The 13,242-nt window shown below is 45.6% G+C and overlaps 1 protein-coding gene across 1 annotated transcript in view; it reads left to right on the top strand.

Annotated features, from left to right (window-relative positions):
• The first annotated feature begins 215 nt into the window (after positions 1-215).
• mgat4c (mgat4 family member C) overlaps positions 216-13,242 on the top strand; it is a 66,290-nt gene continuing 53,263 nt past the window's right edge. The window contains exon 1 of the mRNA XM_078221101.1: positions 216-274. Coding sequence (XP_078077227.1) covers positions 241-274 — 34 coding nt within the window. The 5' untranslated portion in view covers positions 216-240. The remainder of the gene's footprint in view (positions 275-13,242) is intronic.

Raw genomic sequence — 13,242 nt, forward strand, 5'->3', positions numbered from 1 at the left:
CCATCAAATTTTAATAACGGGATTAATTTTAAATCCACAAAACCCCAGTAGAGTTGGGTCTCATGGGATGTTGAAGATTTTGAAAATCTCAAACCCAAACTCAACGCACATCGAACACAGATTCTGCCTGACTTGGTGAGTTTATCCAGCATTTTCTGATTTTATTTCAGATCTCCAATATCCGCACTATCCTGATTTTCCACCTCGAACCTATCTGCTTCTGGTTCTGACGGAGACTAAATGGGGGGACAGGCGACTAACCTGCTCCCAGGAGGTGAGCTGCTCAATTTAACTATTTTACTGAAGCTGCAAACCTAAGATTTTATTGTTTGTTTCAGGCTTAATGGTGGTCAACAGCGAAAGAGAGACAAAGACCAGAGTGTGAAAGAGGCAAGTGCTCTTCCAGCACTCTTTGCAGCTCAGGAGGGGGGAGGAACCCTTTCTTCTGATCCCTCCATCCCAACCAGATTTGGTTCACTCCATAGGAGTCTCTCCCGAACGCCCAACCCCCTCAGTCACCGCATTCTCCCCACCATCATCGACCTGGCCCTGATCTTTCTCAGCCAATCATTCCACCAGCCTACAACCCACACTGTACCCAACATGGTCCTCCTGACCGCCAGGCAGAGGCGCAAGCACACAGTAACTCAAGGAATAGGAGCAGGAATGGACTATTATGGATGTTGGGGCATGGTGCCAAGTGGCCTCGGATGCAGGGTGAGCTGGTTGGAACCGCCCTGTGTGGACAGTCAACATTTAGAGTGTGGAGCGAGTAGACATAATAAAGAGCTGTGCTCCCTGATGCCTGACTGTGGAGTGGTTATTGGGGAGAAGGCTCGGTGTGACTGGATTTAACATCGTCCATATGGCCGGTTGAGCTTGCTCCACCATTCAATACGATCATGGCAGAGCTTGGGCTTTGACTCTACTTTCCCGTCCTCTCCCCATATCCTGTGACTCCCTGAGAAGCTAAAAATCTGTCTATCCCAACATTAAACATATTCAACAATGGAGTATCTGAGGCAGAGAATTTATTTCTCCTCATCTTAATTCAAACTGATTTGGCCCTTTTTGATTTGATTTGATTTGATCTGATCTGATTTATTATTGTCACATGTATTAGTATACAGTGAAAAGTATTGTTTCTTGTGCACTATACAGACAAAGTATACCGTACATAGAGAAGGATAGGAGAGAGTGCAGAATGTAGTGTTACAGCCATAGCTAAGGTGTAGAGAAAGATCAACTTAGTGCAAGGTAGGTCCATTCAAAAGTCTGGTGGCAGCAGGGGAGAAGCTGTTCTTGAGTCGGTTGGTATGTGTCCTCAGACTTTCGTATCTTTTTTTCTGACGGAAGAAGATGGAAGAGAGAATGTCCGAGGTGCGTGGGATCCTTAATTATGCTGGTTGCTTTTCCGAGCCAGCAGGATGTGTAGACAGTGTCAATGGGTGGTAGGCTGGTTTGAGTGATGGACTGGGCTTCGTTCATGACACTTTGTAGTTTCTTGCGGTCATGGACAGAGCAGGAGCCATACCAAGCTGTGATACAACCAGAAAGAATGCTTTCTGTGGTGCATCTGTAAAAGTTGGTGAAGTCGAAGCAGACATGCCAAATTTCTTTAGTATTCTGAGAAAGTAGAGGCGTTGGTGGGCTTTATCACGAGACTGTGTCCCTGTGTTTTATCTCTGTGTTAAACTCCTTTATGCTTCAATGAGAACACTGCTCATTCTTCTAAACTCCAGAGAACATAAGCTCAATTTACTCAGTCTCTCATCACAGGACAATCCTGGGATCAATTTATTGAACCTTTGCAAGAATACAACCTGCCGCTGGGCTACAGTCTCCTTTGCAATATACCCTGCTCGACTGGGAGTCAATAAGCTTGTCAATTGGGCTGACTCCCTGACCTGTTTTTAAAGGAAAATGTACATGATGGAGTTAAATTTCCACAGCGTTGGGAGAAACCAACCAGAGTTCATCTCCCCACTTGGAAATTCTGTGCCAGTAAATATTGGAGTCAATGGGTGGAATTTTACCATCCCACCTGCCACGGGAATTGTAGCAGGCAGGACACAGACCATGGAAAGGCCTGTTGACCTCAGGCAGGATTTTCCCACCTTAGGGTGAGCGTGGCCGGAAAATCCCACCCTACGTTCAGACTTTCCTGACCATTCCCACTGGCGGGATCTTCTTGGCCAGCCGACGGTGAATCCCCGATGCAGGTTTCCGGGGAAACCTGCGGCAGGGGGTGCATAGAACAGGAAACCCCATTAATAGATCAGGTCGCTGGCCAATGGCGGGCCACCTCCACTGCCGCAAAACACCATCGGGAGGTGTGGGTGGGGGGGCGGGGGGAGCGCAAGGACAATCCTACCCATTGAGCGGGATTTTATGACCTCGCTCGAGCAAGGCCGGAAATTCCCACCCCAGGTCAATGGACATTTCCATTGTCTGCCTCTTGCCAGCTCAGATTCCATGGCAGGCAAGGCTTTAGAATTCCGACGAATGTCTCTAATTCTGCCTAATTTATCAAAAGGGTACTGATGATGGGAACTGACCTGGCTGCTAAATTCCTCAGGCACATTAGACAGGATTATCTCACCGGTGCCATCCAGTGATGACCTTGTAGGGATTTGTTGGGTCAGGAAGGGGACACCAATTTGTATGGGAATGTCAGAAACTCGTGCTATAGTAGCCACACCCCAGATACTAGGATATCCAGACTCTGGCTTCTGGACTGGGACGTGTCAGGGTGCCCTAGGAACGGAGGAACAATGGCTCAAAAAGAATGGAAATCATTCATCTTCGGTACCATCCAGCTAAGATCTACTCTCATAATTCAAGAGATCTCCCTCAGTGTACAGGCCTTCCAAATTTAGTTCCTGTAAGTTTATGGCTTGGGAACTCTGAACTGTGATCACTGTGTCCCAATTAGGAGCACTTTCACCTTCAAGTCTGAAGGTTGCGGGTTCAAGTTTCACTCCAGACATTAAACACAAAATCTAGGCCAACACACCAGTGCAGTATTGAGGGAGTGCTGCACTAGTGGTGCCATTTTTCAGAGTAAATAGTTAACCAATCATCAGTCTTTTTAGGTGGATACTGTTACAATATAAGCAATGATAACATTGGAATCTGTCACAATGTAACCAATGATAGCATGCTGAGAGGGTCAGCTGATCAACTGACCCCGTAGACAATGTAGCCAATGGCAAAATGATGTGAGGGTCAGCTGACCAGCTGATTCGGTATAAATGGAAAGTGAATGGGAAGCTTGTGTGGCCCAAGTCTTGGTGTAATGAAGTTTCTTTATTAAATAGTTTTCTTTGATTTATTTTCTGAAGTTAGTTCTGTTATTGCTTGCAACTGAAGATCCTAACTGCCGGATGAACAGATGTAAATGATTTCACCGCCAAGAGCAGGGAATTCTCCACAATTTCCGTGCTAATATTTATCCCTCAACCAACAGCATTTAAAAACAGATTATCAATTCATAATCACATTGCTGCTTGAAGAATCTTGCTAGGCACAAATTGCCTACCATGTGATTGCAGTGACTACGTTTCAAAATAATTTAATTGGCTGAAAGGTCCTTTTGATTGTGAATGGTGCTATATCAATGCAAGATTTTCTTTTTTTCATGATCAGGCCCCAGCCCCATTCTATATTCCATCCCTTTTACATTAATAGCTGTGTAGGGACAGAGGGCGGCACGGTGGCACACCCGGGTTCGATTCCCAGTTTGGGTCACTGTCTGTGTGGAGTTTGCACATTCTCCCTGTGTCTGCATGGGTTTCCTCCGGGTGCTCTGGTTTCCTCCCACAGTCCAAACATGTGCAGACTGGGTGCATTGGCCACGCTAAATTGCCCCTTAGTGTACCCGAACAGGCGCCAGATTGTGGTGACTAGGGTATTTTCACAGTAGCTTCATTGCAGTGTTAATGTAGGCCTACTTGTGACTAATAAATAACATTTTAAAAAGGACAGAGGCCCCTCATTCATGAAGAAGACCATTTGGAAACTCGACACACCAGTGCCTCCAAGTCAGAGTTTGCCACCATTCCAGTGGGAGTCCACTTGAAACGCTGAAGTATTTTGTCCCTGGATCCTTGATCAGCTAATATTTACGAAAAAAAACAAAGCAAGTGCATAAGGAAAGAGGATGAGCAAATTTTAAAGTTTGCAGGAGAGGTCAAATGGCCCCTTGTGAGGGAGTCATTCTGACTTGCTTCTAACTTGCTTCAAATCACAAGCCTATCTTCCTTGTCCATAGGGGCGAAATTCTCCAGATATTGCTCATGATTTCAAACATGTCGCGGGAGATTCTCTGGCCGCCCAGCCGTGTGTTTCCCGCTGGTGAGAAGTGGCGCGTTGTTTGCTAGCGGCAGGATTCTCTGGTCCCGCTGCTGTCAATAGGAATTCCCATTGATGCCACCCAACGCTGGCGGGAATCCATTGTTGGTGGAACAAGAGAATTGCACCAGCATGAAGGGCCGGAGAATTCTGGCCTAGATATCAGTTCATTCAGGTGTCCGTGCCGCAAAGCCAATCTTATTCCTTTGTCTTTAAACTGAAGTCAGCTGGCAATTGGAAATTAGGAATCATAGAATCCCTACAGTGCAGAAGGAGGCCATTCGGCCCATCGAGTCTGCTCCGACAACAATCCCACCCAGGCCCTATCCCCATAACCCCACATATTTACCCTGCTAATCCCTCTAACCTATCCTTTCTGGGACACTAAGGGGGAATTTAGCATAGCCAATGCAGCTAACCCGCACATCTTTGGACAGTGGGCGGAAACCAGAGCACCTGGAGGAAACCCACGCAGACACAGGGAGAATGTGCAAACTCCACACAGACAGTGACCCAAGTGGGAATCGAACCCACTGCTGTGAGGCAGCAGTGCTAACCACTGTGCCACCATGTCAGGTTAGCAACAAACCATTAACATAACAGGCCAGGAGGTTAGTTTAGATTCCTTTTGTTCTTGGATTATTTTTTCTTGTTCTACACAAGAGGGAAAGGAGTAAAACGGGAAAAAAATCTTTTAGCTTTCATGTATAATCCAAAATATAATATCCTGCTGTAGAAATGGGTAATGATGTCGACTGTCATATTTAATATCTTTCTTGTAGAGCTTTTTAATTAAGAAGAATAGGCAGAATGTTAACATAAATTACCACAGCAAAAAAATGTTTGAAGTTTTATGTACTTAAATCAGCAAATATGACTTGCCTTTAGCTCAACAAGAACTTGCATTTGTACAACACTGTGATCTACTAATATGTGAGGAGGTGATGGAATAGTCACGAGGTCTCGGTTTAAGGTGAGAGGGGAGAGATACAAAAATGTCCAGAGGGGCACTTTTTTCATTCAGAGTGTGGTGAGTGTCTGGAACGAGCTGCCAGAGATAGTAGTAGAGGCATGTACAATTTTGGCTTTTAAAAAGCATTAGACAGTTATATGGGTAAGATGGGTATAGAGGAATATGGGCCAAATCCGGGCAATTGGGACAAGCTTAGTGGTAAAAACTGGGCGGCATGGAAAGGTTGGACCAGAGGGCCTGTTTCCATGCTGTAAACCTCTATGACTCTATAATCCACAGACCCAGGGGAAGGCTCTGGGGACCAGAGTTCGAATCCCACCATGGAAGATGGTGAAATTTAAATTCAATAAGAACCTGGATTTAAAGGTTACTTTTTTTTTTCATTATAAAAATCCACCTAATTCCTATAGGGAAGGAAATCTGCCATCCTTACCTGGTCTGGCCAAATGTGACTGCAGTCCCACCGCAATGTGTTTGAATCTTAAATGGCCCATTAAGCCTTCAGTTGAAGGGCAATTTGGGATGGGCAATTTGGGATGGGCGGCACAGTAGCATAGTGGTTAGCACTGCTGCTTCACAGCTCCAGGGACCTGGGTTCGATTCCCGGCTTGGGTCACTGTCTGTGTGGAGTTTGCACATTCTCCTCGTGTCTGCGTGGGTTTCCTCCGGTTGCTCCGGTTTCCTCCCACAGTCCAAAGATATGTGGGTTAGGTTGATTGGCCATGCTAAAATTGCCCCTTAGTGTCCTGAGATACGTAGGTTAGAGGGATTAGTGGGTAAATATATGGGGGTAGGGCCTGGGTGGGATTGTGGTCAGTGCAGACTCGATGGGCCAGATGGCCTCTTTCTGCACTGTAGGGTTTCTATGATTCTATGAATAGATTCTGGCCCGCCCAGTGATACCCACATCCCATGAATGAATTTTTTAAAAGCGCAAAGATGGTTCATGGGAGCATTATCATAGAATCATGGAATCCCTACAGTGCAGAAGGAGGCCATTTGGCCCATTGAGTCTGCACCGACCACATCCCACCCAGGCCCAATCCCCATAAGGCGCAAGGGGCAAGGTTTAAAGGAGATGTATGAGGCAAGTTTTTTCCACAGAGGGTGGTGGACACCTGGAACTTGCTGCTGGTGAGGGGGGGTGGAGGGGGGAGGGGGGGTGAATAGGATGGGAATAGAGGGATATGGTCCCCAGAAGGGTAGGGGGTTTTAGTTCATACGGGCAGCATGGTCAGTGCAGGCTTAGAGGGCCGAAGGGCCTGTTCCCGTGCTGTAATTTTCTTTGTTCTTTGTATAACCCCACTTGCTAGTCCCCTTGACACTAAGGGGCAATTTAGCATGGCCAATCCACCTAACCTGCCCATTTTTGGAGTGGGGGAGGAAACCGGAGCACCTGGAGGAAACCCACACAGACACGGGGAAGAATGTACAAACTCCACACAGAGAGTCACCCAAGGCTGGAATTGAAACCGGGTCCCTGGTGCTATGCGGTGACAGTGCTAACCACAGTGCCACCCTGCCGCCCGTGACAGAATTTAACACCAAGCCACAAAAGGTGATATCAGTGCATATGAAAAGCTTGGGTAAAGAGGTATTAGGGAGCATCTCCAAGGAGAGATTTAGGAAGTTTATTCTGGAGTTTCGGCAGCTGAAATCATAGCCATCCTCGGTAGAGGAATTAAAACTGGGCAAGTGGGAGAGTTCAAAATTGGAGGGGAGCAGAGTTCCTGGGGGTGGCAGAGGGAAGCGGTTTGTAGGGCTGGAGGAGTTCATCGAGATGGAGAAATTTGAAAAAAACAAAGCTGAGAATTTTAAAATTGAGCCATTGGTGAGCTTGGAGCCAATGTAGGTGAGCGAACACTTGGGTAAATGGGACCTGTTGCAAGTTAGGTCACAGGGAACACAATTTAGGGTGAGCTGGGCTCAAAATGGAAAGTTGGAATAGTCCAGGTCTGGAGGTAACAGAGGCATGGATTTATCTGAAGCTATAATTTAAAACTCAGCAGATAGTTTGGCCCATTGAACTGCCGCAACTTCCACATCATGGTTTTACAGCTATAGACATGCATAATCTTAACTACCATTGTCTTCAGGTTCTCTGCTACCGAAACTAGTAAAACATCAATAGAATAGATTTATATGCCGGGAGAGAGAAAAGGACCTGTTTTAATTAAATTTTGGATTGACTTTATGCAGCTGAACTTTAACAGATTTGTGACTCAATAAAGACCAAGGTGCAGCTAATACAGATGCAGCTCTCCCCAAGACAAGATGCTAATGAGTTCCTTTTGTGTTGTACTCTACCAGATCCTCCAGAAAAAAAAAACTACATGCATCTGCAGCCAATTTATAATTCTTCATGAAATTACTTTCTTAATGTTGTATTATGATTTGGATCTAATGAGATGCAAATTGCTTGTAAACTGGGTTTAATTTGTGTGCCTGTCAAGAGTAGATTGGCTGCTTACTAACACTAGCCTTTCATGAGGCAATAAATAACAAGATGAGTTACAGAATACTTCGTGGTGCAATCATATACTCGAAATGTCATCCCTTTCTAAGAGTGGCCCCAATCAATTACTTTGCACTGAATGTCTACTTAAATGAAAAATAATAATTTGTTTCTTTGTGGTGGCGAGGGCCAATATTGGGCTCATAAAATATTAAGTGCGAATGCTTTGGAAAATATATGTACCCCACGCCACGTGAGGCACGCAACTGATGGCGCTGCTTAAGTCACATCTATTTCCTATCCAGCCTACAATTTTTTTTAAATTTAAAGACGGCATAAAAATCCTCGCATCCACAGTCAGCAAGGATTAAACTGAACAGGAATCCGCAAGAAAAATATTCACCAAAAGAGAAAATGCTGGAAAATCTCAGCAGGTCTGGCAGCATCTGTAAGGAGAGAAAAGAGCTGACGTTTCGAGTCCAGATGACCCTTTGTCAAAGCTCAGGAGAAGTTGTTGAGAGATAGAACGAGTTCAGCCAGACGGAGGAGAGTGGTGGTGGATGGGAATTGTTCAGGCCTCTTTTCAAGAAAGAAGCAAAGAGCTCTCAGGCCGTCCTGGTGTGGGATGGAGGTGTAGAGAGATTGCACATCCATGGTGAATAGGAGGCGGTTTGGGCCTGCGAACTGGAAGCTGTCAATATGACGCAGGGCATCAGAGGAATCCCAGATGTAGGTGAGGAGGGAATGGACCAGAGGAGTGAGGATGGAGCCAAGGTAAGAGGAAATAAGTTCAGCGGGGCAGGAGCGTGCTGACAAAATGGGCCTACCAGGACAGTCCTTTTTGTGGATTTTGGGAAGTAGGTAGAAGCGGGCTGTCCGAGGTTGGGAGACAATGAGATTGGAAGTTGTGGGGGGAAGGCATCCGGAGGAAATGAGGTCGGTGATGGTGTTGGAGAATGGCTTGATGTTCAATGGTGTGGTCATGGTCCAGGGGGAGGTAAGAGGACGTATCTGAGAGTTGGCACTCATTCTCTGCAAGGTAAAGGTCAGTATGCCAGATGACTGACAGCACCCCCTTTATCGGCATGTTTGATGACAATGTCAGGGTTGGACCTGAGGGAGCGAAGGGCGGAAAGTTTGGAAGGAGAGAGGTTGGAATGGGTGAGGGGGGCAGGAAAATTAAGATGGCCAATGCCCCGTCAACCGTTCCCAATGAAAAGATCGAGGGCAGGTAATTGACCCAGTGGGGGTATCCACTTGGAGGCAGAATATTGGAGAATGTTAGAAAGACATGCACCATTTTTTGTGAATGTACGTGCTGGAAATTAATTAAGTCTGTGGTGAACGTGGTGAGATCTATATTCTGTGTGAAATGCAGTGAGCACAGAATCATTTTCTGGGAGGAAGATGATTTGAGACTTGATTAACCAAAACGATAATGAATCCTAGGAGATAAATTCCCCACAAGATGCAAATAAATAGAGAAAATAAGTCATTTGTGTGAAGAATTGTAGGAAATATGATGTGTTTAAATTGTCTGCACAATCTTATGACCATATTCTGGCCAGACACACCACACACAAAAGGAACATTCTGACTTGCACTGCCTATTGTTATTGGCATGTTTTAACTGTAACTTAAACTGCAATGTCACTGCTGATAGCAGAACATTTGTACAAAGTAGAATTAATGCCTTTCTTTCCCCTCTTTTAACGTCACAACACTATTGAAGTAAATTTCTGTGTGGCAAAGGCAGGAGGGAGCCTGACTGTACTAATAATCAGCTTCCCACTGCACCCTATGCTGTCAGCAAGTAATTTAGAGTATTTGTCAGAGATGTCACAATGCCAGGCTACAAATGTAGGCAAGTGCTGCTGTTTGTACTAAGTGTTTCCAAGTAAAAGTTAACCTATTGTACACCAATTGGCAGCACCCGAGGAGGAATGAATAAAGCTGCAAGCTGAGGTGATATTGCTTTTTTTTCCCCCATTCATGTAGGGGGGTGTGGATGTTGCTGTCAAAACCAGCTGTTAATGCCCATCTGTAATAGCCCTTGAAAAGATGGTGGTGAGCTGCTTTCTTGAATACAATTGAGGGCTTGCCAGGCCATTTCAGAGGGCAGTTAGGAGTCAATCACTTTACTGTGCTTCGAAAGTTACATATATATAGGCCAGACAGGGCAAGCTCAGCAAATTCCGTTTCCTAATAGTGAACCGGCTTTTATGGCACTCTGGCATTTCATGGTCACTATTTCTTTTGTTTTAATTCCAAATGCAATTAAATTCTCATAGTTTTTAAATAGCTGAATTTGAGTTTCCTGGTTGCTATGATGGGAATTGAATTTATGCCTCCGGATTATTGGTCCAGTAACGCAGGCAGGATGCTGCTGTACCCCTTCAGTCAGCTCTCTTCACGTTCATGAGTTCTTTATCTCCCATTTTCACAGAATCATAGAATCCCTACAGTGCAGAAGCAGGCCATTCAGCCCATCGAGCCTGCACCAACTCTCCGACAGAGCATCCCAAGCCCTATCCCCGTTACCGCAAATATTTACACCGCTAATCTCCTCTAACCTACGCATCTCAGGACACAAAGGGGCAATTTACCATGACCAATCCATTCGGCCCATCAGGGTCTGCATCGGCTCTCCAAATGAGCCATTCCCCTGCCCTTTTTTCCCAATACCCCTACATATTGTATCTATTCAAGTTATCATCGAATGCCCTCTTGAATGCCTCGATGGAACCTACCTCCACCATACTTCCAGGCAGTGCATTCCAGACCTGAACCACTCTTTCTGTGAAAAAGTTTTTTTCTCACATCACATTTGCTTCTTTTACAAATCACTTTAAATCTGTGCCCTCTCGTTCTTGTTTACGAGCAGGATCATTTTCTCCCTGTCCACTCTGTCCAGCCCCTTCGTGATTTTGAACATCTATAGCAAATTTATCGAATCCAAAGATATGCAGGTTAGATTGATTGACCATGGTAAATTGCTCCTTAGCATCAGGGGGACTAGCAGGGTAAATACGTGGGGCTACGGGGATAGGGGCTGGGTGGGATTGTGGTCGGTGCAGACTCGATGGGCCGAATGGCCTCCTCCTGCACTGTAGGGATTCTTATCAGAAGGATACTAATGATAGGGAACCACAGAGCGAGAGAAGCTGGAGTTATGCTCCTTAGGACAGATGAGAAGTTTTTTTTATACATGGAGTTATTATGAGCTGTAATGCACAAACTGAATGTAGGGTAGGAGTTGAATCTGTAGTAACTTTCCAAAAGGAATTGGATAGATACTAAAACGGAAATATTTGTCAGACAGAGGGATCTGCTTGTCCACAAATCCCTGAAGACGGCAGGACTGGTTAATAGGGTTGTTAACAAGCCATACGGGACACATGCCTTCATCAGTCGTGGCATAGGTTATAAGAGCAGGGAGGTTATATTGGAGCTGTGCCAAACTTTGGTTAGGCCACAGCTAGAGTACTGTGTGCAGTTCTGGTCACTTCATTATAGGAAGGATGTCATTGCACTGGAGAAGGTCATGTCCCAACTGACTCAAGAGCAGCTTCTTCCCTGCTGCCATCAGACTTTTGAATGGTCCTACCTTATATTAAGTTGATCTTTCTCTGCACCCTAGCTATGACTGTAACACTACATTCTGCACTCCCTCCTTTCCTTCTCTATGAATGGTATGCTTTCTCTGTATTGAGTGCAAAAAACAATACTTTTCAGTGTATGTTAATACATGTGGCAATGATAAATCAAATCAAATCAAATCAAAAAGGTGCACAGGAGATTCACCAGGATGTTGCCTGGGATGGAGAATCTGAGCTATGAAGAGAAGCTGGATAGGCTCGGGTTGTTCTCTTTAGAGCAGCGAAGGCTGAGCGGGGACCTGATGGAGGTGCGTAAGATCATGAGGCATGTGGATAGGAAGCAGCTTCTCTTAGTTGAAGGGTCAACAACAAGGGGGCATCATTTTAAGATGAGGGGGCAGGAGATTTAGAGGGAATTTGATGAAAATTCCTTTTACCCAGAGGGTGGGGAGAGTCTGGAAAGTGTTGTCTGGGAGGGTGATGGAGGAGGGAAACCTCACAACCTTTAAAAAGTACACAGATACACACTTGATATGCCATAACTTTCAAGGCTATGGCCAAGGTTATGGACCCAAGAATTACAGAATCCCTACAGTGCAGAAGGAGGCCATTTGGCCCATCACGTCTGCACTGACTCTCTCACAGAGTATTTGACCCAGCCCCTATCCCCGTAACCCCACGTATTTACCCCACTAATCCCCCTAATCTACACACCTTGGGACAATAAGGGGCAATTTATCATGGTCAATCCACCTAACCTGCACATCTTTGGACTGTGGGAAGAAATCAGAGCACCCGAAGGAAACCCACACAGACACGGGGAGAACGTGCAAATTCCACACAGACAGTGACCCAAGGCTGGAATCGAACATGGGTCCCTGCACTGTGAGGCAGCAGTGCTAACCACTCTGCCACTCCCAGTACCAAAGAAAAGCCAGGCAGCGTGTCTTAATGACTATCGGCCGGTGGCTCTGACATCCATCATTATGAAGTGCTTCGGAAGGCTAGTCATGGCATGAAGCAATTCCAGCCTCCTGGACTGCCCGGATCCACTACAGTTCACCTACTGCCACAACAGGTCCACAGCAGACGCCATCCCCCTGGCCCTGCACCCAACTCTGGAACATCTAGATAACCAAGACACCGATGTCAGACTCCTATTTATTGACTACAGCTCAGCCTTCAACACCATTATTCCTTTGAAACTCATCTCCAAACACCGTGGCCTGGGCTTCGGTTCCTTCCTCTGCGACTGGATCCTAAACTTCTTAATCCACAGACCACAATCATAAGGGGTTATCCAATCTTTGGGTTATGGTCCGATCTAGGTGGGTTCCTGAGGGAGTAGCGTAGCTTCTCTGCTTGGACCACAGCAGCGCTAAAAAAGGCACTTTTCAGTTCCTTGCAGCAGATATTGATTTGTGGCCAGTCATAATTAAAACTAAAATGAAGACAAAATCCAAAACATGCATCCTTGTTCCAATCTTTGTCTGAAATCTGAAGTCCCACATCTGAAAGTCTTTTTCCCCAGAGTTAAGGAATTGAGAACTGGAGTTTAAGTTAAGAGGGGAAAGAATTAATGGGAACCTGAGGAGCAACATTTTTACACAAATGGGTAGCACGTATGTGGAATGAACTGCCGTAGGAAGTGGTTGAAGCAGGGACACTAACAACATTTAAAAAGCATTTGGACATGGATAGGAAAGGTTTAGAGGGATATGGGCCAAATGCAGGCAAATGGGCTTAGTTTAGATGGGCTTTTGGTCAGCGTGGACCAGTTTGGGCTGAAGGGCCTGTCTCCTTGCCATAGATTCTATGGCCAGAGTTTTATGACCTCGTTTGGGTGAGGTTCGTAAAATCCC

This window comes from Mustelus asterias, chromosome 9 (assembly GCF_964213995.1).
Source record: "Mustelus asterias chromosome 9, sMusAst1.hap1.1, whole genome shotgun sequence".
NCBI lineage: Eukaryota > Metazoa > Chordata > Chondrichthyes > Carcharhiniformes > Triakidae > Mustelus > Mustelus asterias.